At 31.5% G+C, this 25854-nt stretch overlaps 2 protein-coding genes across 4 annotated transcripts in view; one reads left to right on the top strand and one right to left on the bottom strand.

Annotated features, from left to right (window-relative positions):
• Nucleotides 1-25854, top strand: part of LOC130896213 (mucin-2) — a 275551-nt gene that overhangs the window by 98617 nt on the left and 151080 nt on the right. For all 3 annotated transcript variants that reach the window (XM_057804149.1, XM_057804150.1, XM_057804148.1), the window contains exons 7-13: nucleotides 244-429; nucleotides 548-956; nucleotides 1063-1593; nucleotides 5048-5286; nucleotides 7719-7965; nucleotides 8189-8368; nucleotides 9125-9484. In XM_057804149.1, coding sequence (XP_057660132.1) covers nucleotides 244-429; nucleotides 548-956; nucleotides 1063-1593; nucleotides 5048-5286; nucleotides 7719-7965; nucleotides 8189-8368; nucleotides 9125-9484 — 2152 coding nt within the window. The remainder of the gene's footprint in view (nucleotides 1-243; nucleotides 430-547; nucleotides 957-1062; nucleotides 1594-5047; nucleotides 5287-7718; nucleotides 7966-8188; nucleotides 8369-9124; nucleotides 9485-25854) is intronic.
• On the bottom strand, nucleotides 13682-24725 carry LOC130896218 (protein lifeguard 1-like). The gene is made up of 3 exons (XM_057804160.1): nucleotides 24653-24725; nucleotides 22669-22798; nucleotides 13682-19378 (listed from the first exon to the last, which is right to left on the bottom strand). Exons 1-3 carry the CDS (start codon nucleotides 24677-24679, stop codon nucleotides 18678-18680), a joined length of 858 nt encoding a protein of 285 aa, XP_057660143.1. The 5' UTR covers nucleotides 24680-24725; the 3' UTR covers nucleotides 13682-18677.

Here is a 25854-nt window from a genome sequence, read left to right as displayed (position 1 = left end):
AAAAAAAAGATGTTTTCTATGTTTTCCTACAAACTTCTTAGCGCACTTATTATGCAAATCCCTTTTTTGTGATTTTATACCCAATCCAATTGTACACTTGCTACAAATATGTTCCTCAAACTCAATTATAATAAGTAGTAATAAATATTGAAATGTAGTACGTCAAATTATTGTAATGAGCTTTACTACTTTAAATTTCATTACAACCCACTTTAATTTTATACAATTTACTTCAAATTACAGGTTCTCTTATAAGGAGGAGTAGAACGTTCTTCGGAAAAGCTCCTTTCTTACCTCGTTCTAATGCCATAGAAGACAGTGACGGAAGTCCACCCTCGACACCACAGTGGAAAACAACAGGCAAAATTCCACCTTCTCCTCTATGGAATCCAAGTGGTAAACCTATTCCATCTCCCCAGTGGAAACTAGGTACGTTTAAAATATATTATGTAAATAAAAATATGTACACCATTTATTTGTTTCTTCCATTAGACTTTCAATCATTTCGTATCACATCAAGTTTTCTTCCAATGAATCTATTTTTCAGATAAAATGGGGAAATCGACTCCATTATTACGTAGTGCACGAGAGAAATCTCCATCTTCTCCGAGGTGGAAATCGACTGATAATGGACCACCTTCACCGCTTTGGAACGCGAGAAAATCACCACCGTCTCCTCTATGGAATTCTAGATCAACATCACCTCCTTCACCTCTTTGGAATCAAACAAGAAAATCTCCACCTTCGCCTCTATGGAATACCAGTGGAAAATCACCACCAAATCCACAATGGAGAATCAGTCCACAATCTACTAGTTCATTGAAAACTACGCCAGTTGTGAAATCTGTGTCACCCATTATTGAAAAACCGCCAAGAAATCTAAACAGGATGCCGCAGACTAAATCTTTAGAGGATACAACAACTGGTAGGAGGTCTCAATTTCTGCAGCATTACAAGTGAGTTGATTTCCTCACATTATAGATTTTGTATCACTTAGATTTTTAGTTCCCTCTATAAACATGCATTTTAAGCAAAACAATAAACAATATCAATTATTTCCAGGGGATCTTCCTCTTCTTCGTCCTCTTCCATGGGTTTCCGTAGCTTAGACAGTAGTTTCAACAGACCTGGTAACATAATGCCTCGCCTTTCAGAAAATACTGATTCTTCTGTGGATCATTACCAAGACGCTGACGAGGAGGACAATAACAGCTCTTCTATAAATATTAGCATGTTACCTATAGCCAGACCAAATACTAACCGCGAACGCGATAAACCCCCATTGTTACGAGAAAAAACAATCTCGCAACAATCTCGAGAAAAAATTAATACAACACAAGTACGCGCCGATAGAATATCTCCGTCTGGTCGAACTAATCGCCTACACCATCGATCACAATTAAGGAGATCTCCTGCCGGTTCGGATAGTAATAAAACGGTCGATAGTTCATCTAGTAGTAGTGACGAGTTTGTTTCGAAATCTCCACCGGGGCCGCCGATACCGCAAGCTGCTAGGAGGAATATTTCTGCAAGATCTGTATATCAACCAACCAGAGTACCAACAAAAGAAGATGCTACCGGTAAAGTTAGAAGGTGAGTCGATGAACGAATTGTTTTAAATCATACAAACTGTTTGATTGACATCAAAAATATGGTATAATTGCAACAATATATGAAAGCAATCGAGTACTTAATACTAAACTCATTTTAGGTATCGTTACATATGAAAAATGGAACAAATATGTTGGAAATAAAATAAAAACATAGAATCGTCATTGCATAAATATGGCATCCCATCAATGTATGTTTTCAGTTCATTCCATATCAAGACCTATCCATGAAATCAAATACCTCCCCTGTATACTCTCTATATAACATTTCAGTTCGGTCTTAAATATTTTAAATGTTTTTTCTCTTTTTATAATATTTGGCACGTTTTGGACTTGCTATTTCTACTACTTGGGAATAAATAATCGTTTGGTCTTAAATGAAGCATCAATATTGGTACTGGATGATGAAAGTGTTAATCGGGAGCTTACTGAGATGTAGAATAGAGAGGTTGTAAAGATGTGACCTATCGGTCAGGTTATATAACATATGAAGAGATAACTAGTATAGATGATGAAGAAGACAACAACGAAAAAGAAGAATGCCTTCACTCAGCGAGCAACGATAACGTCATGAATGTATTTGGAACTGCTGTGGTTAGAAAGTAATGTATCTTCTAAGGACATCGTTGTTTTTAAAAGACTATAAGATCTCTAATAAACAAAAGAAAATGACGGTTTTTCCGATCCAATGAAATAAGACGTACCGATACCATACTGTACCGTAAACTGAGGACTGTTTATTTTTTAGTAGGTGTTGGTGTTAGTAGGATAATTTTTGAATAGTTTTCGATCTAAATATATTAAATGTATTTGCATGAATGCAGTCAAATGTGTTTTTGTCCACTTTTATTGTTGTTATCTATGATCTTCCAGTAATCGGTGGTTTATTCAATAATTTCATCAATTTCCCATCAATGTGCCCATATTACAAACAGAATATTGATGAATTGTTGTAAAATATAAGAAAATTTTTCCCGATCTATCGTTGGCAGTAACGGTGGAACCATGTTAAAAAACAGGATTAGAATATTAAGAAGGTACTTCCATAACCTCTTCGGCAATAAGGTTTATAAAATTTTCTCCAAAATAACGATTAGGCTCACAGTTTCCAGATCACATTGTACCGGGTATCCAATAAGAGTGATTCTCGACTATATATAAAAAACCATCTACAGAGCAAATGTCGGATAAAATTTATAACGTAGCCTTGAAAAAAACCTGAAAATTCTTTCGAATTTCTATGCCTCCTATTAGAGGGCGTAATTGGATAAAAGGGGGACTATACAAAACCATAGAAGCTAACTGATACTCATTTATCTCGACAGGTACACCGACGTACTGGCTAACTGACCTACACAAAATTCCTTTTGACCTTTTGGACTTCTTTGTTACAAATGGAATAAACTCAACTTACACAGCTATCCTGCACTGACTTAAATTCTGATCACTCGCCTATTATTGCAACCGTTGGAGCGTTAATCATAGTTAGAACACAACCACAAAGATTACATAACTTTAAAACAGACTGCCCAAACTGCTGCACCAAACACGAAACAGATAAAAGAAAACAAAGATGTCCCACTCGAAATAAAGAGACTAACAGCAGAAAAGAATGAGGCTCGGGCAAGATAGCAAAGGTGCCACATTCCTGCAGACGAAAACAACTTCAATTGACTTAATCATAAATTGAAGGTAAAACTTAAAAATAAATAAGGGATGCACAATTTGAGGAATACGTATCTAAATTAACAAGAAAATATAATTCCATTTGGAAGCTAATAAAAATTTTAGAAAAGCCCAAGATAACAGCCCCAGCTATACGAATAAACGAACCACGAACAGTGGGCTAGAAGCGTCAAATAAAAAGCAGATTTATTTGCAACTCATCTCACTACAGTCTTCCAGCCACTAGTCACGGAACAGACCAAGAAGTAGAGCAACTGCAATAAACACAAGACGCCCCATAAAAGTATTGACTCCAAAAGAATTACACAATGAAATAAAATTTTGCATGGTGAGGCTTCATCACTGGATGTAAGCCTCACCAAGACATTATAGATGTTAGATTATCTAGCACTCATGAGCAAATTAACCCATAAAATCTAAAACATATTCGGATTGTTAATAAAAACTTGTCATAATAAAACAATTAAAGCCAAATTTTTAATTGTTAATAATACAGGAAAACTAGTAGTAGAACATGATGAAATCATTCACAAAACATGGAGCTGTTATAAAAGCAAATGAGATTATTAAAGGAGGAGAGCCCAAAAGGGGATTTTGGGATTTACTCGAGCGTATATTAGATTAATATATGGGAGGGTAGTTAAGTACCAGCCCCTTATATATATGCCCTTAATAAAGGGCACTCAAGAGGACCCCTCAGATCGATCATCTGAAATACTCGAGCGCATCATATTAAGATAAGAGGGATTAGTTACGATTCCAGAAGTCCCAACTTCGCAAACCTGACGGTTTAAGCAAGACCTAGGGGATTGGAAGGGAAACAAAACTAGAAACCAGACGATGTGTAGGTGACTCGACCGCCTGTGTTCGTAGCTTTTTTTAAGGTAATAAAGTCAAATTAACAAAAAGCCGAGAATAATAAAAATCGCCATTGAAAATTCGAACGTGTATGTGTATGTCTCTACTCCGCGCCACTGTTTCCCTTTCACTTTCTCCCTATTTTTGACACTCTCGCACTTTCCCCACAATGCTCTCCGGCACCATATTGTTGTTATATGTACAACGCTCCAGTTTGTTGGTTTTATAAATGAAATTTGGTGCATTTTCAAATATACAGGGCTGTACCTAGAGCTGAATTTGATGTACTGTAGCATTGTATAAAGGTAGATCAGTTGGCCGGAACTAAAAAATTTATCATAATTGATCTGGCCTCGAAACACGATCTCCTAAATCAATATTTCGTTCATTGGTAAAAAGTGATCTGATTCCGTTCCCTTTTCTCGGTTGATTCCAAGGCCTCAATCTGCCTACTCCTTGGAATTTCACCGAGGAAATGACAAGCTGATGCAAAAAAAATACAAAACTATTAAAATAGAAAATAAATAATACGCTTACCATCGAAAACACTGTTGAAACTAACACAATCACAGCTGGTCTTGAACTAATTAAAGGGCTAGTCGCCTGGACCTCGTAATTATAGTGGACCTATTGGAGGATTTTAGGTTTTTGGCGTGCATGGGAAGTATATTATTGAGTTCCCGAGGGTATTCAATACATTTTAATAAGAGTTCTATAGCAACAAAGTACAGTGAAGCGTAAATATAAACAAATTTTCTCGTGACCGGATTTGTTATACATTTTCTCGGCAGCTGTCTTATAAAATGTTTTTAATATATATCCAAAAGCAATTCTTATTGGTATTTTTTTATGAAGCCTATTCACTTAACTGATCAGATTAAATATTTTTCAAGATCTCGAAGTCTTCAGCTTCCCGAGAAAAAAGCACAGACTTTCGCAAGAGACGCTCAAAGCAACCAAACCAGAATTTCCCCACAACATCCTGAATCACATCGATCTATTGTAAAAATAGTTAATACAGCTGACAGATCTAAGAAACACAGTCAGAGTGTTCAACTACATTCGATGGAAGGAGAAAATCTCACTGAAGAAATGTTGAGAGAAGCTGAAATTGTTACCGATTTTGTATATGGTAAGTATCATTTACGCTTATCTCTACTTATCTTTTTCTATATTGTAGTATTGATTTATAGTACCAGGAATTTGCTAAAAATGTGGTATTATTACCGCCAGCCTGTAAGCCGAGCCTTATAAATGACTTTTAAGGCCATTTTAACCAATTTCTTTTTGTATTTGTGAAAATATGGATGTTAAGCTTAGTCGAAAATAAAGCAATTAAATGTAACAGAAAAAGTTCACATGGATTACAGAAAACGGCCAACACAATAGGTCTTTACTCGACGATTAGTGTTGAGCACGTTTACGCGTATTCTGAACCCCAATTCGTTCTGCTTTTAACGATTTTAGGGGAGATTGGGGTAGGTTAGGGATATTAGATTTGATAAAGGAAGAATCATTTACTGTTTGAAATAATTTGTAGGTTTACTATAGAATATCATTATTGCAGTTACCATATTTGTAGTGTAATTTCTCTAGAGTGAAAGTTACTTCTCCTTCGATAATCGACATCTGTTGAAAATGATTTTATACAAATTTCAGCCGCATCTAAATAATTTTAAAATCATCTGTGATTCACGGAGCTACAGCTACGGCAGTACTGATTAGTATGACACTTTAAGCCATTCTAGTAAAACTTTGTCTCTTATGTTCATAAAATGATTGAATTATATAGCGATAACTATAAAAAAAGTGTTAAGGGGATAGTGTAATTTTTTTTAATTTTTGTTCCCATTGCTAGTTATTGCTTACGCTATAAAACTCATTTATGTCATTCTTCAGAAGTAATCAAAGAAGAATTTTGATTGATCATACTTATCCAATTTCTAGGGAGAGATTTCCAAATCTCTTTTTAGGTTACCAAGATGTCCAATGTCTTTTTTGTTCACTTTTCAATAGAAATCATTCATACGAAACACAGCCTCTCAAGTTTTAACTATATTCAACAAACATTGAGGAATATATTCATCGGCAAGTTAACTTAATGCTTGAGAAAAGGAAAAACAGCTTCCGGGAACATGAATATTTTTTGGTGTCTCTCATAAAAAAAATTGTACATAGTTGTCGGTATTCTCATTTGGAGTATCCGACTTTCTTAGGGGAAAATATATTTATAACATAAGTGATGTAATTTAAAAGTTTAAAAGCTTTTGGCACTACTAATTACGCTCAACTCAACACTCAACATACAAAATTTCATATATTTCACGTTAAGGAACGATCCCTTCTATATTCTAATTCCGAAATAATTAACTTCAATATGAATTTTGAAAGGTTATTTTAAAATCTAAAAGCACCTCACATTTAAAAATGTAATTAATGAACTGGAATAACAATTTGCTAATAAACCTTTTGCTATAGTTAGTGAGAGAGGGTACATTAATTATTAAATTAAATTGTTCCAAAAAAAAACCATTTTGTTAAAGAATGTCAATATGAAAAAATAAGCTTTACCTATAAATTGAAACGTCACACTTATTTTTAAATTAAATTTAAATTAAAATAAACTAAATTACCTCAAACGCTTGCGGGGCGGATATAACCAATAAAATCTTAATTAGAAGGGGGTTAATTTATACCTCATTTCAAAGTTCTTTTTACTTTATCAACACAACGTTTTATTTCATCTTGTTTTAGAAATTCGTGCAAAAACTGTAAATAACAATATGTTAAATTTTAATGAATGCAACTACATAACGGTGAATTGAAATATTTTCATTCTCATATCAAAAAAAAAAAAAAATAATCATAACATCGAGTTTAAGAACTATTACTGGAAATAGCGTAATCGACTTAAACGTAGAATCGTAGAAGAAAAGCCTGGCTTCAAAAAACGTCTATAAGATCGTGAAAGGCGCTGTATCATGGGTCTTTCAAGATAAGCCTAATCCAACAAAAAGTTATTCTATCACGAAGCACTTCGAAGCATTTGGTTGTCTGTTTTCACGGAATAACTAGACATGTTGCCACCGTTCCATTAGAGCACCATAGAATGGTCATTTCTGATGATACACCAGCATTTATTTGCCAGAGGTGTTCGAAAAAATCAGGAAAACCAATCCCGGGTGACGAATAATTCTCAATCATGACAATGCCAGCTCTCACACATCAGTACAAACTGAACAGTCAAAACATCGAATTGATGTGTCATCCTCCGTACGGTCTTTGTAAACCCATTATATGCAATACATTCAATACTGTATGTTGCCGTTCAACCAATTTCTGACGTAGATTTAATTCTACTTCTGACCTTATAACATTTTCCTAATCAGTAGGGGTCATATAAATCAAAATTACCGGATCTGCTTATCTTAGAAAACAAAGCATACAACTACGGATATACTATTCTTGTATTTGGCTGCCCATTTGAACCCAAATAACGAAAAAATTGAATATTTAATCATTTCAAAGTGATTAAGTCTATATGTACTGAATTCTCTTTTACAGGCAGCAGATCCCGAGCGGAAGCTCAAGCTCTATTAAATCAGAGGTTTAACAGCGGTATTTCTAAAGAAGAGAAGAGCAAAACTCCTTCTAAATCTTATCTTAACAACGGTGTTACAATTTACTATGTCGGAAATTCCAAAAAAGAAGCTCAAAAAGTTTTGCTTAGAGGAGCGACTAGTCCCATTCTTTCTGGTTATGATAATAGGATAGACCAATGTTGCAGTTTTTGGCCACAGTGCTCTCACAGGTAATAAATACATTCGTGTTGCTGAAATGAAATTGAACTTTAATATTTATATCAAATTTATAATAGAGTGAAATCGTGAAGAATTAAAATAAATGTTAAATCAGCTTAAAAAACAATCAGATTTATGAAATCTAGATTTTCAATTCCAAATATAATTTAGTTAACAACACAGAAACTACTTAATATAAATTTAGAGGTTGAATATGATGAAATTCTATTTCAGAGATTCCATTGCTGCGATTCGCCCCTCTCATAGTTATCCAACGCATCAAAGGTCACTAGATTCTTCCAGAGCGCCCCAGGTCGAAAGAAAATCCCAAGATCAGCACAAACGACGTTTAGCATTAGAAATGGAGAGGAGAAAACAACAAAGTTGTTTAACTGCCAACGAAATTCATGAAAGGTAACTAACTCATTTTATAGTCTCTTTTGTCGTTTTATTGAATTCAGAAGGATTATGATGCTTACATTAGGAACGGCCAGGTAGAAGAATATGAGAAGAGTTCAAACAGTTCAAACATTTGAATGGTTGAACGTTTATTTCTATAGTAATATTAGATATACGATGGTGAGTCGAAATTTACTACATTTTTATATAACTTATGCAACTAAGATAGGTGTAAAATATTTACATATACATTTTTCGAAGCCACCTCGAGCATTGCACTTAGTCTAGCATACCAAAAGCTTTCGTATGCCTTCCTAGTGTAAGTTATCGATTGATCATAAAGCCCCTTTAATGTCGCATCTCAGATGTCGAAATCTACCACTTTTTGAAGGTTTCTTGAGTGTTCCAAAAAGATAAATGTCTTCGGAAGTGAGATCTGGGCTATAAGAAGGATGCTCTAGTCTCTCAAAGCCTAACCTTGATTGTTTATAGAGTGTGATGGAACGTGTGCGACTGTACGTTGCTGTGCAACAAAAAACCCCTTTTAGAGTAGACCACAGCACTTATTTCAAATGACTGGCTTCACTCATCACTACACCGCGCATATTCTGTCGTGAATATTCTTGGGTTGCTTCCACTTCTGGAGCTAATTATATTGAATTCTAGTCGTCTTTATACTGAATTTTGCCTTGGTTTTATACTATATATACTTACTAAATATTGCGTATTCTAGTATTCCTAAGGAGCAGATTATTTTTTGTTCTGTTGTAGGCCTGGAACAGATCGACGTACAAGTCCTAATATATCTATGAAACGCGAACAAGATAGCCGCAAAACTTCGCCGATAAATCCAAAAAATCGTACTCCAACATTCGGCACTGTCAGTGGTTCGTCATCGGGTAGCGATGCATGGTTAACAGCATCCGCGTCTATAAAAACTAGTATGAAAAGTTCGGGTACGTCTTTACATCGCGACGAAACGTCTGATGATTTTAATAAAGTGCGCGAAACGATAGTCACGCGTCCAGGTAGTGCTCCTTCCGATGAAAGAGATAACAACACTTTGGAAATGCAACAGAGATCAATGTCGTTACCGAAATCTTTTCTTTCGGCTAGTTACCAGCCACCTGGGTAAGTACTATGTACAAACCATTTATACAAACCAGTTTATATCATTAATCTCCCATTGGAAAGTCTGGTCCCTACCATAGTAGAATATTCCGTCCTGGACCTTAACAATGAAGCAAAATATATGTAAATAATAGGTACTTAAATTATTTATGTATCTATCAAGTTAAGAAGCATATTTTTTATAAATTTATTAAATATACTCGATATACGCGATTTTTTTTATATATCTAGAGGTATTAGAAAGAAATTATTTCGTGATGATATCTCAAACATTTGATTCGGAATCTTTTATCTCTTTATGTGTTTCTTTGGTTAGGTAGATTTTGGTGACGGTAAAATTGTTAATAACAAATTAAGATGAAATAGACACTTGAAAGAATAATTTCTCCTTGAAAAAAATACCTTACCTTTATAAATAATGTAAGTAAATAAAATTTAATTCAAAATTTATAAATAATGAGATAAAAAGTATTAATAATATACATACTTAACAAGATCGCGTGATATAAAATTAATGTTTGTTGAAATTTTTTATAAAATCCGAAAAATCAAATTTATAAAAAATGGTGATGAAACTTTTATTATATCAAGGTATTACGGATTTCGCATCTACCAATTCTTAAATTAACCCTAGTTACAAATTTATTCCGATATTTCTTTCATAAATTGCTATAAACGAATAGAGAATTTCAATATTTTTCAAAACTATGTTTTCATAATTTTGTTCTCCTAAGAAAATCGTAAATTTCGAGGAAAATTTTTACTTAATCGGATTTTTTACCTGTTTTAAATCGTTTTTTCTTCATATTGAGTCTGTTTAAATTGTTAATTGAGCTTTTTTCATCATACATTTATATAAAATAACATAAGAAACTTTTGAAAAAGCAGTTATGTATAGCTGTTTTTGTAATTTTTTGAACTTCAGAAAAAAATATGACGTTAGTCAGAAGTTGTTTATAACACGTTAATTCAAAATATTTGATGAAAAAATTCTTACCTAATAATTCAAACAATCCAAATATGAAAAAAAAAACGATTTCGTACAGCAAATAAATTGTTTGAGAAGAAAAACGAGATTAACATATTTTTTTAACCAGAATTTATGCTTTCAAGTGACTAGATAATAACATAATTCGTTCAAATTATTGAAGTAACATTAAGTACAAAAAAATATTTTCCGAGGCATCCTCTTTAGCGCCGTCATAGCCGGATTGAAACAGTCACCCAGATCCCTATATTCAAATAGAGCTCCAGGAGATGGGGCAGTTTTATAGGAAATTTCATTTTCTTCGAAGAAACTTTTATTTATTAACACAAAACTGGAAACTTTTTTTTTCATCATATTTTGTTAATAACAATTAAATAACCTTTTTCTTTATTTTTCACGTTGTTGAACTTAATGACTAAAATATTCATTGCAATTGCTTTAAAATCACTTTGGTAGTTTTTGAATAATAACGAACAGAACGCTGTAATTTTGTTTTTATTTTTTACCATCTGACGCACCTTGGAATTCTAGCAAGAACTATATAATCTTTTCATTTCTATATCTGTCAACGTTCTTTACTTTCAGTATTTGTTAAAAATTATAAAACACTCGGCACGTTAGAAGATTTTTTGTTAGTTCACTTTGTGCTCCAGCTCTGCAAAGCTTACCATAAATTGAAGATTTACTGCATTTTAATAATTTACAGGCCTGATCTTACAACAGATTCTCTACTAGTATGGTACGAAACTGTACTTTTATCAAATTTATTCCTGAAGATAGAAAATGAAAGTGTATATAATCTCAATATCAATCTTAAAAATTGAATTATAAAAAATAATCATTATAGTATAAACAGGGCGTTAATACTTTTATAATCTAAATAGGGTCTCTTTAATATTTGTTCAAATTATTGCGGCATTCCGGAGAATGGTATCTCAATCCTCTAAAAAGGATTTAACATTTAATGAGCTGTAATGAATTCGAATACTTTGTGAGATCTCCAGACTAACATATACCAATGGAGTCTCATTATCATCATAAACGTAATCTTGAAATATTTGATTTGTGAGTTTCTGAAATCACATAAAATGGTCAAATGTAAAAAACAGATTTTAGATTTGTAACAAAAACTGAAAAAGTATAGAAAAATGTCCCAATAAAACAGAAAATTTTTTCGTGTCAAGCATGATTAAAATATGACACTTATAAACTAAATTGTCAATCCAAAATTTTGATTTTTATGGCAGGTGAAAGCATCAGAAGTAAGACTAATTAAATGTACAGAGAACAAAGTGAAAATCTGGAGGTTCATATTCATAATTATACATTTAAATTTATATACTTGAAATCTACGGATCTCGGCAATTTTTAATCGCTTATTCAGTTATACTGATAAATTCATGCGTTATTCAATACATACTCGTACATTTAAAAATAAAACAAACGTTTTTCGTCTTTTATTCTTATATTCTGTGTATATTATTATCAACGTTAATATAATTATAATAGTATACGGTATTATGTAAAACACCGTATCATTAGAAATAATTATTGCAAGAATGTTGTTCAAAGAATATGTTAAATACTAAATCAATTTAAAAAACCTTGAATATCACATATTTCTAAAGAAAGTATCTGAACGAACACTTGGAAGTATAAGATTGTTCAATTATTAACATCGAACTATTTGAACAAAAAAGATCATTACGTACTGAAATGAACATATTAAACATTGGCAGTATAAAGAAAACAATGAAAATAATATGTTCTTTTTGTTTGCTAGTTCTGGGTACTATGTCCTTCTAGGCCTTTCCATTTCCTTCTTATTATTCGTTTCGATTTTCCATTTCATCTTAAGTGTTCTTTCTGTCTTCCTTCATTATCACTATCTGTCCGAACCGTCTCAACTGAAACTAGAGTTTTTGCTTTGCATTCACTACATTCAATTCGCCTCTAATTGTGTCATTTCTTATTTTATCTAGTCTCATCGACTTAGCTGAGTACCTTCATGTCACAGGTTGATTTTATGCTTCGATTCGTCGATTAACACCCAATATTCGCAAACATGGATTAGCATTGGTAGTAGATACTTATAAGTATATGATTGTTCTGCTATTGACAAAGAATCGAACTATTTGAACTAGTATTTCCCAACTTTCTTTGTACCATGTCCCTAAAGCGCTACTACGTAAGATAGACATAATTTTTAACACAAAAAAAATGGTTAATGAGCACACACAAAGTGAATTTTCAAAACATATAATGAAAAAATAGAATTCAAATTCGAAATAATTTCGATAGTTTTTATAATGATGTAAAGTTTTTCGTATTTATATACACTTTTTCTATTCGTGAGTTAAATTAATAAATAGTGTCAATTACGTTCTTAATTTATTCACACACTTTACACAAATACACACACACACACACACACACAAATTATTTGAAAGAAATACTGTAAATGAACCGCCTGCTACTAAAAAATTATGTACAAATAAACATCAAACGAGTTCCGTCATTTACATAGTAGCTGGACAAGGCCGGCTACTATGCTACTAACCAAAATTAGTGAAATTCTTGCGCTTGAAACATGCACAGAGATTTTATTTTCCAATTTGCTCAGTTTCAGTCACAAGTTTCCCTGTTTTATTATATCCAGACAATTTCTTTTTTTTTTTTTACCAGCACTAAATACACATTCAGATGCAATTGCGTTGTTTAGCTAGATTTTGAAAAATCCGAGAGTCAACTCGGAGCCTGTCTTGCGCAGAGAAGTAAACTTAATGACGCCAAACGAATTTATAATATTTATTGACCGCAATTATTTGAGAGTTTGCTCAGAGCAAAAGGGTTCATCTGGGTCGAGTCTATTTTCGAATTGCCCCCCTTTATGTATATACTTATTTTTCCTAACGTATGGGATGATTCAGAACATATTTTAAGCGCTCTAAAACACTCACAAAGGTAATTTATTAAAATAAAATGCACCCGGATCCTGGATTGAAGTTCTCCTTTCGTAATTCTGATATAGTAAAATCATGTCTCTCAAACGTCGGTAAAATATATATTTACTCATTTTAACAAAATACCTATGAACATTTGAAATATTCTATTAAATAAGGGCGGCTGCGAATGCTAACTAAATATGTTTTTTCTTGGTGATATATTTGATAATATAATGTGGGAAACACTTGAGAAAAAACAATCGATTAATATTCAAACAAAATTTATTCTATAATAAAAAAAACTACAAATAATAGGGCAATAGGAGAAATAAAAATTTATTATATTTATATACACATAAACAAAGTAACAAAACAAAGAAATATACTGCTGGAAAAAATTATAGTAACAATATAAGGTCTCCCATAACAACCGCCAAAATAATTTTCTTGAATTCTTGGAAAACTCAACATGTTTTTTAATAGAACTTTCATTAGTCAAGAGATTCTGAATGTGCATAGTACAACACTTCGATCCTATCATCATTGTACCTATTTACAATGACTTGTAATAGCTCAGAATAGTCCCAAACTAAAATTATAAAAATCAGCATCTGGGAACTTCGAAGACCTATTGAAACAATATTTCGTACAATTCTGTGTTGAAAATTGATTTAAAAAACATTTGAACAGAAACAGAAGATATGAATTTTTTATTTCAAAATATGTAATCTTAATACCTTGAGTCTTCTGAAAGTATCGAATCAACGAAGAGCTGATTCAATTTAGAACTGTTGATAAAATATAAGATTTTCGATGTATCGATATAACTCTGACAGAAACAAGTAACAACAGTTATTTGGGCCCCACCAGTACATTATTGAGATTTTATATCTTAGAGACCAGCTACATAATGGATGCCAGAACGACCATAAAGGCACAAAAATCAATTTTAAATCAATTTTAAATCAATTTATGTTTTATTAACAAAATGTAAATTAACATTTATATATTATTTGGCACTTTTACATAGAATTGACAAATTTGGAAGGTTCCGCTGATAGTTTCATTTGTTGTAGCATGATTCAAAATCTGGTTTTTTAATTTCTTCAAGAAAATGTGAGATCTAGATGATACCTGGTACTGTTACAGCAATTGTTGATTTTCTATTTTCCAAATATGTGAGACATATTTGAGACAAATTCTTACAGCCAAAAATTCATCGAATGCAACAAATAATAATGCGATCTCGTTCATTGAAAACGTTTCATTTGGTGCCACATATTCACGTAATTTGTGAAAACTAATAATTATTATTTACAATTAGTCATCGAATACGCCAGAGTTCGGAGTAAAGTTTTCGGATAGCTCATCAAAATAACCCAACAACATAGTTTAGTTAATGTTTTCTACAGCATTTTCTGAAATCCACTTAAATCCAATTAAAAATGACGACAGAGCCTTGGAGCATAGATTTGATAAAGTCCAAGAGTTCGAATGCCTAGGAGTGACAGCAACAAACGAAAGAGGTGAAACCGGCCAAATCGCAACAAAAAACCGCCAAGTTACGCATATACAAGACAGTTACACAACCAACGGTGCTTTATGGCAGCGGATATTCGATAATGAACAAAAAAGAAGAAAACAAAATGAAGAAGCAAATCAAATAGAAGAGAAGAACGAAAGCAGAGGTCAGAGCATATATTATACGGTCCCATATGAAATGGGATATGTGGTTAAAGCGAGATAGTTAGGTAAAAGATCCCTAGTAAGAGGAGGAGGAGTGAAAAGGAAAAAGTGGATAGAAACATGTAGAGATAATCTAGAAAGGATAAAAATAGAGAACTGACATTAAGCCGTCATAATAAATGGAGGAAAGCAGCAGAGAGACTCCAAACCATCGCAAGTAAAAGCAATAGTGAATCAAATCAAATTAAAAAAAATTGTCTATTATTCAAACTGAGCTGGTTCGCTTTTTTAAGCCTGCGTCGCCTTCAGGGCATAATCATCTGCTAGTATTTGTTATTACATAAAGTTAATATCATATTTCAAATGAAGTATAGTAAATTAAATTGGCGATCATTTCGGAGATCAAACAAAAAAAATCAAAATTTATCGAAATGGAAGATGCCATGGATGTAGTGATTCATTGATTGATCTATTGAAGATTATAAACAATTTCTAATGATGTACTAGAAAAGGAAATGTCTAAATGAGCGTGAGATGAATGGAGGTAAGAATGAGATATTTTAAAAAATTATTACAAGAAAATTAGTTTATCTAATAGAAGCAATTAATAGCAATAAAACTTGAAAATACATCGTTAACTTCGGTATTAATTAAAGAATTCACTTCAATTTATTCTTGGTATATTTCTACGTAATCGTTATTTCTATGAATAAACTTATAATTAGAAAAAGTGCTATTTTTACCCTTTATTTTCAATAATATAGTTCAAAATTAAACTTTACGTTATCTACCAATAAAGTATTGCTCAAATCTATGCCGTTACGTAAATCTCTAACTATATATTGACAATTTATAGCCCCTAACAAATGTAGTTTTCTCATAGTAAAGATCGTACGTAACAGGACTCCAATTACTTCTTCATCTTCACGTAGATACATACATACATTCCTCGAGAGACGTCGTTTCATGAGTGAAATTACTTAGATTGGATACATCAAACTCGAATCGAGGTTGTACTGCCAGACAGGGAGATGTCTAAAGTTAACATCATTAAGTTGTGATATAAGGAAATTTGAATACAAATGTGCAACATTAATAAACATATATAAAGGTATGGAATCAATATGTTAGAAAATAGAAATAAATTCTATTTCTCGTATGAACAATTTTAGTACTTTCCAACCACTATGGTTTACTAATTTTAAATAATTTTGCTGAATTTGTTCAATCAAAAGATTGACTTTGAAAAAACAATTTTGACATTTTGTCATAAAAAGGGATTAAGATCCTGTAATAAGTCACTCAATATTCCTTTTTGTCATCTTATACAGGCTGATTCATTAAGAATGTCCAATCTCTGAAATGTAGATTCTAGACCCCTCAAAATATGATGATTGATGATTCTGCTCAACATGCCTTATACAAATATTGTTGGTTTCCGTTCAAAGTTTGAATTTGAAGTTTTATTTTCGCAATAATTTTTTATTTTTTCACAGTTTCTCTTTGAAAATTGGCAATTACACGTTTTTTGGCACGAGGAATCATAATTTGCACTCTAATTTAACATTGCTAATAGAGAGCGTTAGTTAAAATTGTTTATGTTAATTAAATCAAAGTAAACTTTTTCTGGGCTAAACTTACAACTAAAATGATAAAAAAATATTAAAAAACGTTAAAATCTACAAAAAAATTTACTCTTCTTTGATTCGTGTAACTCAATCGGTTATCGAGTTATTTGCTTCTAAAAAGTTCGATGAATTTTAATTTTTTCATAAAAAATTTTTATTATTCCTTAAATACGTAACAATAACAAATAATCCTTCTTCTATTTTCCGTCGCAGTTGTGGAAGAGAACTAATTTTTACTTTGTAAACTAATGCCTTCATTTGCGACCAAATAGAAAAATCCAAAGGATTTAAATCGGGGCCTATTGGTGGCCAAGCAAACTCACTTCCGCGACCAATCCATCGATGCGGAAACTGTTGGTTTAAGTATTGACGAAATTGTAAAGAATAATGTGGTGCAAAAACCGTCGTACAAAAATCACATATTTTGTCTTAAAGCGAGAGGTATATCCTCTAGTAATTCGTGTAAATATTCTCGAAGAAAATCTAAATAAAGAGGTCCATTTAAATTGGTTGGCAGTTCAAAAGGACCTATTAAATACCCCCGAATATTACACCACACCATTTGTTATCCATAAACTCGTGCTGAAAATGTGTTTCCCTCATAGCCACATCAGTAAAAAAAATTGTATCCAGAAAATCTGGGTTAACATTTTGTTTATCTTGCAAAAATGGGCAAATTGTAGACACTTTTAGAAGCAAATAACTCGATAACCGATTGAGTTACACGAATCAAAGAAGAGTAAGTTTTTTTATGGAATTTAACGCTTTTTAATATTTTCTTATTATTTTAGTTGTAAGATTAGCCCAAAAAAAGTTTACTTTGATTTAATTAACATAAACAATTTTAACTAACGCTCTCTATTAGCAATGTTAAATTAGAGTGCAAATTATGATTCCTCATGACAAAAAACGTAAATTTCCGATTTTCAAAGAGGAATTTTAAAAATTATTGCGAAAATTTAAATTTAAACTTTGAACACCTCGTATCTCGGAAACTAGAATCTACTGTTAAGAGATTGGACATTCTTAATGAATCACCCTGTATATGATGGCAAGAAGAAATATTGAGTGACTTATTTTAGGATCTTAATCCCTTTTTATGACAAAATTGTTTATAAATATTATACAGTCATAAAAATGGGTTTTCAAAATCTATCTTTTGAATGACTAAAGTGGCGATGCGAATTCATGACACAGGAAGCAGAAAATTCAATAGTGACATTATCTAGAGAAATTTCGGTTACAATAATTACCTAATAACAGGTGGATAATTACAATTTTTGGGTGCTTCAACATATTGAAGATACAAACGGTATTAGCGGAAAAAACTAATGAGATTCAAAAGACACAAAAGTGAATAAAAATTTTGGTTATCTACTCAAGGTTATTTTGCAAGTCCCGAATCAAAACTTTTTAGTATCCCTGTGAACACTTGTGCGTCTATCTCCAAATTACTTAAATTTTTACAGGTAAGCATCACAATTATAGTTTTATATTATAATCAATTTCGAATGGTGTTGCGGGTTGAGGAATCAAAATGAAATTGTCCAAGAATTTTTTAAAATGCAACGTTTCGATCTTGTATTTAATCATAATCAAGGCTAAAAATACATAGTAGTACATTAGGATAATTCCAACAATTTTTACCGTCCATGCTTTTGTTAATATTGTAAAAGTTTGGAAGTATCCATTTACTTATAATATGTGTATGCTTTGATATAAAGATCAAATAAATGATCGAAATGTTGGCAGTTTCATTTTGAGTCCTCAACCCGCAACACCATTCGAAATTACATACTTGGAAGGACAATAAACAATCGCATATTTTATACCATTTGTTTTTAACAACTATCCATTACTAGAACAAAAACAAAACATTGATAAAACAGTTACATTGTTCGTTGAAAATCATTTCACTGGAAATTTCACGGTATACTTGAATATCTTCACTCTTTGACGTTTCCGATACAAATAAAACATACACCAAATATAACATTTGGTACGTCAAGATATGTACACAGAGCAGCAAATATACATTCGTAAGGGGCTATATTGAATGTATGATTTCCTTGTACCATACTCAGTACTTCATGAAGGAAGTAAACTGCAATAATCAGAGCACTTAATGAAGAATATAACGTATCCAAAATACTCAATGAACTGAAGAAATGAATCAAGCAATCGCAAATCAAGATAAAACAAAAGCATAATATTAAACCTACAAAATAATTGAATTTGACAAAAGTTTGAGCGGCCGAAATACTCAATAATAATAATGTCATCGATATTAATGAAACAGTTATAACTATAATAAAATTGTCATAATAACTAGCTATTGTAGCCAATAAAAATGCTTTACAAATAGTAACTGTCATTAAGAATGCATAGTTCACAGGAAACTGTCTTCTAAGTTCTCCACAGAATCCCAGCATAATGAAATTCATTATTGATACAACAGCAATAATAATTAACAGCGATACATTTTTTCTATTGAAATTTGTAACACTGTTATCGAATAGAAACCAACTAGTGATTCCTGAAGTAATGGCAAACTGAGCACTTATAATTAGGAAAAGTTTTAAGCAGAAATTGCTTCTTATAACCTTGTTTTCAAAATTGAATCCGTTCGAATAGGCCTCTTCATTGACTGAAAAAAAAAAGTTATAAAATAAATAAATTCGGGATTATAACTATCACTATAGACGTGTATTCTCCGAAATAAATCAACTTATTTAGTTTCTTTTCAGGCAACATTTTTTCTGTCATACCAGGACATTATTGTATTTTTATAACTTAGATACCAATTATAGCATTTTATGAAACCCACTTCAATTTTCAAAGTCTTATTGTCGGTTGAAGGTTTTGCGTTGCCTTTCCAGCATTCCTTGCAATCCTATAGGGAATATCATCATATTGTCTCATTTTTAATTGTTATACATACATACAAAGTAATAGTAAATATGGCAGTTTAATAGAAGAGTGGATTTTTAATAAAAAATTACTTCACTCCTGTTTTCTACACTCTACATACTTAATCCTGTGAATTTCCAATTTTTTCAAAATACAAAAAAATATTTCAGTTCTTAAAAAACGCATTTACCTTCATCATCTCCTTTTCATTTATCCGAAATCGTTTTCCATCAAAAGTTTAAGAACAGAAAGTATTCAAACGCAGCCAGATCAGGTGACTAAGGCGGATAAGGCAATAAATTGTAACGCTAATCGGCTCTAGTTCAATCTTAGTAAATGACAGTCCTGGACGTTCACTTCCAAGAAAATATTTACGTTACTTTTTCTCAGTTTCTTTCATTGTTTTTTCAAGTCAAAAATATTAATATTAATACTAATATATTTGTCACATTTATGTAAAATTTAGACAGACTAAAGTCACTTCTCCATCCTCGTACCAATCGTCATTCTATAAAACATTTGTGAAGCTCTCGCGATGCTTAATAAAAGTTACACTTTTCTCATTCCTCTTGGAAATTTTAAGAGGTTTATGAAATTTTTTATTTTTTCAAAATCGCTTTATTTCTATTAGTTTTCAACTACGAAAGAATTTTAGGATCTAATTGAGAAAATTATTTCGAATATAATTTTATATTATAAATTTATATTCGACGTACTTGAGTATATGAAGCGAAGAATTATTTTAACTATCTCAAACTATATATATATATATATATATATATATATATATATATATATATATATATATATATATATATATATATATATATACTGTTCCAAATTATATTCTTTTTGTGAATAAATGTTGGTTGTTTTATCTGGCTATTGAATTTTTCTTAAAGTGTTGCCATTTGTTTTGTATTCTAATAATAATCAATAGGTCAGTATTTGGGTAATTGGGTAATTTATATATCACTTCTTATTTATGAATTTAGGTTGAATTGTATTATATTATAACTTATATTATATATATTATGAATCGCAAATATCAATTGAAGATAGTTTGAATAAAAACGCGTGACAGAAAACATGTTACTATTGATTACTACGGTTGTGACGTAGAAAGTAAGTAAATACTGAAACGTGGTCGCCGCGTGTCGCTTTCAAAGAGGTAATTGGTTGTTTAGTGTGATTTCTGTTTTTGTAAGGGTTTCCAAGACTATTCTAACTGAAATGATGGCCGAAATAGGATTTATCGAAGCAAGATCGGACAATCTACATAAGGTAGATGCATTCATTCATTGCTACTTCTTTGCTAATTTCAAATTTGTTTGCTTGAACTCTATTAAAATGTATTCGTAAAGGTGGTTATGTTTCGATTGAAGCTTTCGATGTAGATGACTCAACAGTTTTAAATTTATACGGTGATCAGCTTACAAATCATTTTGGTAGATGTTTGTACATATTTACGCCGAAAATGTGGTTTTACCATAACTGCATTATCATTTGTAATGTCTTAGGATGGATTTCTTATTACTTCTAGTATGGGCGAGTATGAAGAAATTTCTAAAATATTTGATGGGGAATCACTTTTTGCAATTTCTGTTATGTTGATATCCATTGATGTTCCTACATCTTTTGAACAGCCAGCTGAAGTTGAGGCACTAAGAAGTTCTTCGATAATGCTGGTTTTTTTTGTCGTTTTAATGCCAACGGACGAGATGTTTCACGAAATGCCCTTTTCCGGTCTTTCCAGCAATCGATTTAGTTGAAACAGCAGTTTTTTTAGAATTTTTTTGCATTGTGTAGTTTCCATATCAAATAATTTTCCGAATCTCGACCTCGATGTTTAGGACGACATTTAAACGATATAATTTGTTCCTCTATTTTATTTTGTAACAATGGAATATTTTCTGATACTCTACGAGGCACCACCTCTATTTTCTTCTAAAATGGTTTTCATTAATGAATTTTCTTAGCCACTGCTTTGCGACCAATATATTCAAATAAAAATGTTTTCTTACATACAGGTGCGGGGTTTGAATCAAATTGAAGCGAATATTTTGTACTAATAGATCACGCAGAAGATATACTCTGAGTTGGTCCGTACTTTTTCACCACGTACGCCCTTACGAAGTTAATGAGAAACAACAGTATCATGTTTCCAGAAATTATGCAGCTGCTGTTTATTGTGTAGCTTTACATACTCTATCATCATTTTAAGCAAGATACACTTGGTTCTTTCGTTGACATGCATTCGTACCGATTTTTCTTTTTCCACTTCCATCTGTTTTCCGCTTTCTTCTTGGATATGAAGTAGATTGAACTTTTTCAGCATTATCAGTCATTTTTTAAGCGATGTAGTACAGATTTATAGAAAAATAAAGTGACAGACACGTTACTTGAAGAAAAACGTTATGTTCTTACAAACATGACTGTATAAATGTCGATTATTGGTTAAATCGGATTTCGGGCGTATTGCTACAAAACACTATTTAGTTTAGAGTGTGATGAATTTGGAACAAATGATGTTTTGATCGTATTGACTATAGAGGAAAGAAGTCTTAAATAGAGAACAGAAAATACAACGATTGGCGGTTATAGTAAATTCAGAGTGTTTTGTGAGAATAATTTCGAGGAGCTAGAATGGTAAAACATAATGGCATACACACAAACTTGATTTAACTAATTGTACTATCACGGTGGGGTTATCCGATAATCTCAAGTTCATAATAATACATTGACTAAGCGAACGAATTTTTCAAAAAACTGGTTTCCAAATGATTTTTATAAATAATGAATATTTTATTTATTAGATCGACTCACGAGCTAAGATATTTTCTGACAATCATCTTTTTTACTCATAATCATAATTAAGTTATTGTAAATTATAGTAACTATGCAATATTTAGTCGATTTTTTCATATCAAATGAAGAAAAAGCAAATTAGTTTTATTATACCGATAAATTCCATAAAATAAGATTATTACCAATGATAACCAATACTCAAATAAATCCTATACATACCGGGTTGCGTATTATCATTGATGAAAGTTATTGAGGAAGTGCCCAAATCTGATTCAACTGCAACATTTGATGTATCACCACATAATTGTTCTGTGCTTCCATCAATATTTGTACGATTATCCATTATTTTCTAAATATAAAATACCTTCATCATTAAATTTGTAGTAGTACTGTAATTTGTATATATCATAGTATAGTATATAAAATTCAGAGTAACGTATGTGAATCAATTATTCATCAACACCAGCCCTTGGTGAAAATTTCAAAATAAATGCTTTGTGTTCTATATAATTCCATACCAGACAAAAATGATCTAGTTGTCACTGTTAGTAGCAAATTCTCCAGGAATCACAGGAAGACTGCAACGATCACCTCATATTCTGTTTTACGATGAATCTACGTTTATGTTTTGATAAATCGACATTTTTCACAATAAATAATCAATTGAGAATTCACGCTGAATAAAGAAGGGTCGTCAAGAAGGTAATCAAGCTATAAGACCGATATTCTTGCAAAAAAATTCAGTACCACTACTGGTTAATTTATTTCCTGATGTCGTGAAAATATTATATTATTTCTCGCGACCTTTTCTTGAGTATGTCGATAGTATATTTCCTAACAGAAAAATAGGTGAAAAAGGACGTATTGAAGGGCCACCGGGATATCCAAATATTAATAAATCGGATTCGAAAAACAAAGTTTTCAAGATCAAACCGACAAATATTGAGAAATTAGAATCACGATTAAGAAGAGAAGTGTATCTCAATTCAATGGACATTTTATTTTATACAATGACACTAGCTGAAGGTAGTAACTGAAACTGAGTAAAAGAACAATCCAAATACCTAAAATGAGGTTTTTAAACTGAGATATACAAAAACGATCCTAATACGTTCAGACATCATATCATACATAGTCTTTAATAAATTAGCGCCTCGATGTAGTAAATGTATGTAAAAACCGTACCTGTATCTATACGGAAAATCTTTTATTACTACCATAAATTTATAAATTAAATAACAAAACAACAAGGACATAATAAAGTTTGTACTTTTTTAGATATACTTTGAAGAAACTCCCCACATATACGTATATCAATGAATTGCAATTTTTCTTTTGGTTATGGGAATTAGTACAAAACAGATATACTACAATGTTAAGGTTTTTGAAAAAAATATCATCTACATAATAATTTAAGGAAATTAAATTTCATTATTTTCCGCTACGCGATGGCTCTTTTTTACCATGTGATCGGTTTTGATTGACGAATATGAGGATTTGATATTCGATTGCAAAAATAACAATCGGTTCGCTCTTAACGAACGAAATTTTTGAATCCAATAACTAGTCCAATTTTTACAAAAGAAAACATCAATCAGCTCAAAAAAAGAATGAATTCAGGTAATTCATACATAATCACATCTGAGTTTATAAGTGGCCATTTTTTGTAATGTTTTTCCCAGCATCATAACAGGACGCATTGAAAACCAACTTTCAAATATTTATTTTATTATTTATAGAAATTATTTTACAAATGTTAGCCAGGATATGTATGATACGATATCTGTTTAAAAATATTAAATCTTAGCGTAACCAGTAATACAGCATAGAAAATCTATTTTGTAATTGACGTAAATTAGTTTCTAGAATTAAAGAAATAATTGACAATGAAAGAAAATGGTTACAAAATAACAAGTATCAAATATCAAAATAAATTAAAAACAAAACAGATAAGAATAAGAAAGGGATAAAACAATGTGTACTAATGACAAGTATGTCAGCTAAACATTATTGAATTTGTGTAAATTGGATAGAAAAGCCCAATTATCTAATTGAAAGATATATAGAATAAAAAATAAGATACAGTTATATATAAGACAAAGATAATATAAGAGAAAAGTGGAAAAATACTCAATAGGCAATAATGAAATAGTCGTATATTTCTATATTTGTGCTAATAACAGTGATTAATATTATTACTTACAGTTTTGCGTAGTTTCAGCAAAGGCATGAACCTTGTCTCGCAGAATTCACTGTAGCAAAGACAGCAAAGAATATTGTCCGTTAGCACTGAACTAAATGATAACAAATTTCCCTTAACTATGCATAACTGTTCACCGTATTCAGCATTCAGACCTCAAGTTTCATATTTAACCTGACACCTAATATAAGGGTCTACTAATATCGATGAAATATTTGAAGTGGATTACTCGAAATATAAATTATCACACAATCAAAACCGAATCTTTCTCAAACTTATACAATGAAAACAAACGTTTTGATGTATTTTCAGTCATAGGCGTAGTAATATATTATATCCGTACATAAAATACATAATTTGGATAAAAATAGTTTAAAAAACAAAAACGACATGCTTTCAAAGCACATCCAACTAAAAACTTATTCTTTTTGAATTTCCAATTTATTTGAATTAGTATTTTCCAAATATATATTTACACCCACACACCCATTACTCTGTAATACCTCGGTGAAGTCATTTATGGTTTTAAATGGTTTAACTCTCTAACTTTGGACCATGAGCAAGTGGATATTTGATAAAAATTCTGTTCAACGTAGGATTCGAACCTCCGATCTCCGTGTTGGAAATTGTGCACTTAGACAACGATTTACAGTTAAAGTGGTGTACTATATCACTGTTGCAATCGGGATTAAACTTCTAAGACAAACCTAGCTACATGAAATTCAAACACCGAATTTTCACGTATAATTCAAAAATATTTTCAAATATAGGAAGCTGCATTAGAAAAGAAAGTAAATGATTTTTTCAACTGCTTTGAATATCTTTTGACAAGAAATAATTTTAGATGGTACCAAGTCGTAATTGATGTTCGTACGACATTGACAAAAAAATTTAGCAGTCACAGCAAGATCGTCGAAACGTTAGTTACGGTATATTAAACTGAAGAAACCTGATGCTGACTTTGTTAATACAACAAAGTCAAAGAACGATCGACGAAATCGATGGAAAATTCAATGCCAAATTATCAACATTTTTTTATATAAATTAACTAAATCTATGTTGCTGTATGGCAGTGAGTGCTGGACCATGAACAAAAAAGAAGAAGACAAAATAAACACATAAGAGAGAAAGATGCTAAGAAAGGATTTTCGAAGGAGTGCAGGAGCAAAAACAGTAGACGAGAGGAGAGAGTACGCAAAAATCAA

Source organism: Diorhabda carinulata, chromosome 7 (assembly GCF_026250575.1).
Source record: "Diorhabda carinulata isolate Delta chromosome 7, icDioCari1.1, whole genome shotgun sequence".
Classification (NCBI taxonomy): Eukaryota; Metazoa; Arthropoda; class Insecta; order Coleoptera; family Chrysomelidae; genus Diorhabda; species Diorhabda carinulata.
The sequence above is the reverse complement of the archived record's forward strand: the minus strand, read 5'-3'. Positions and strand labels throughout refer to the sequence as shown.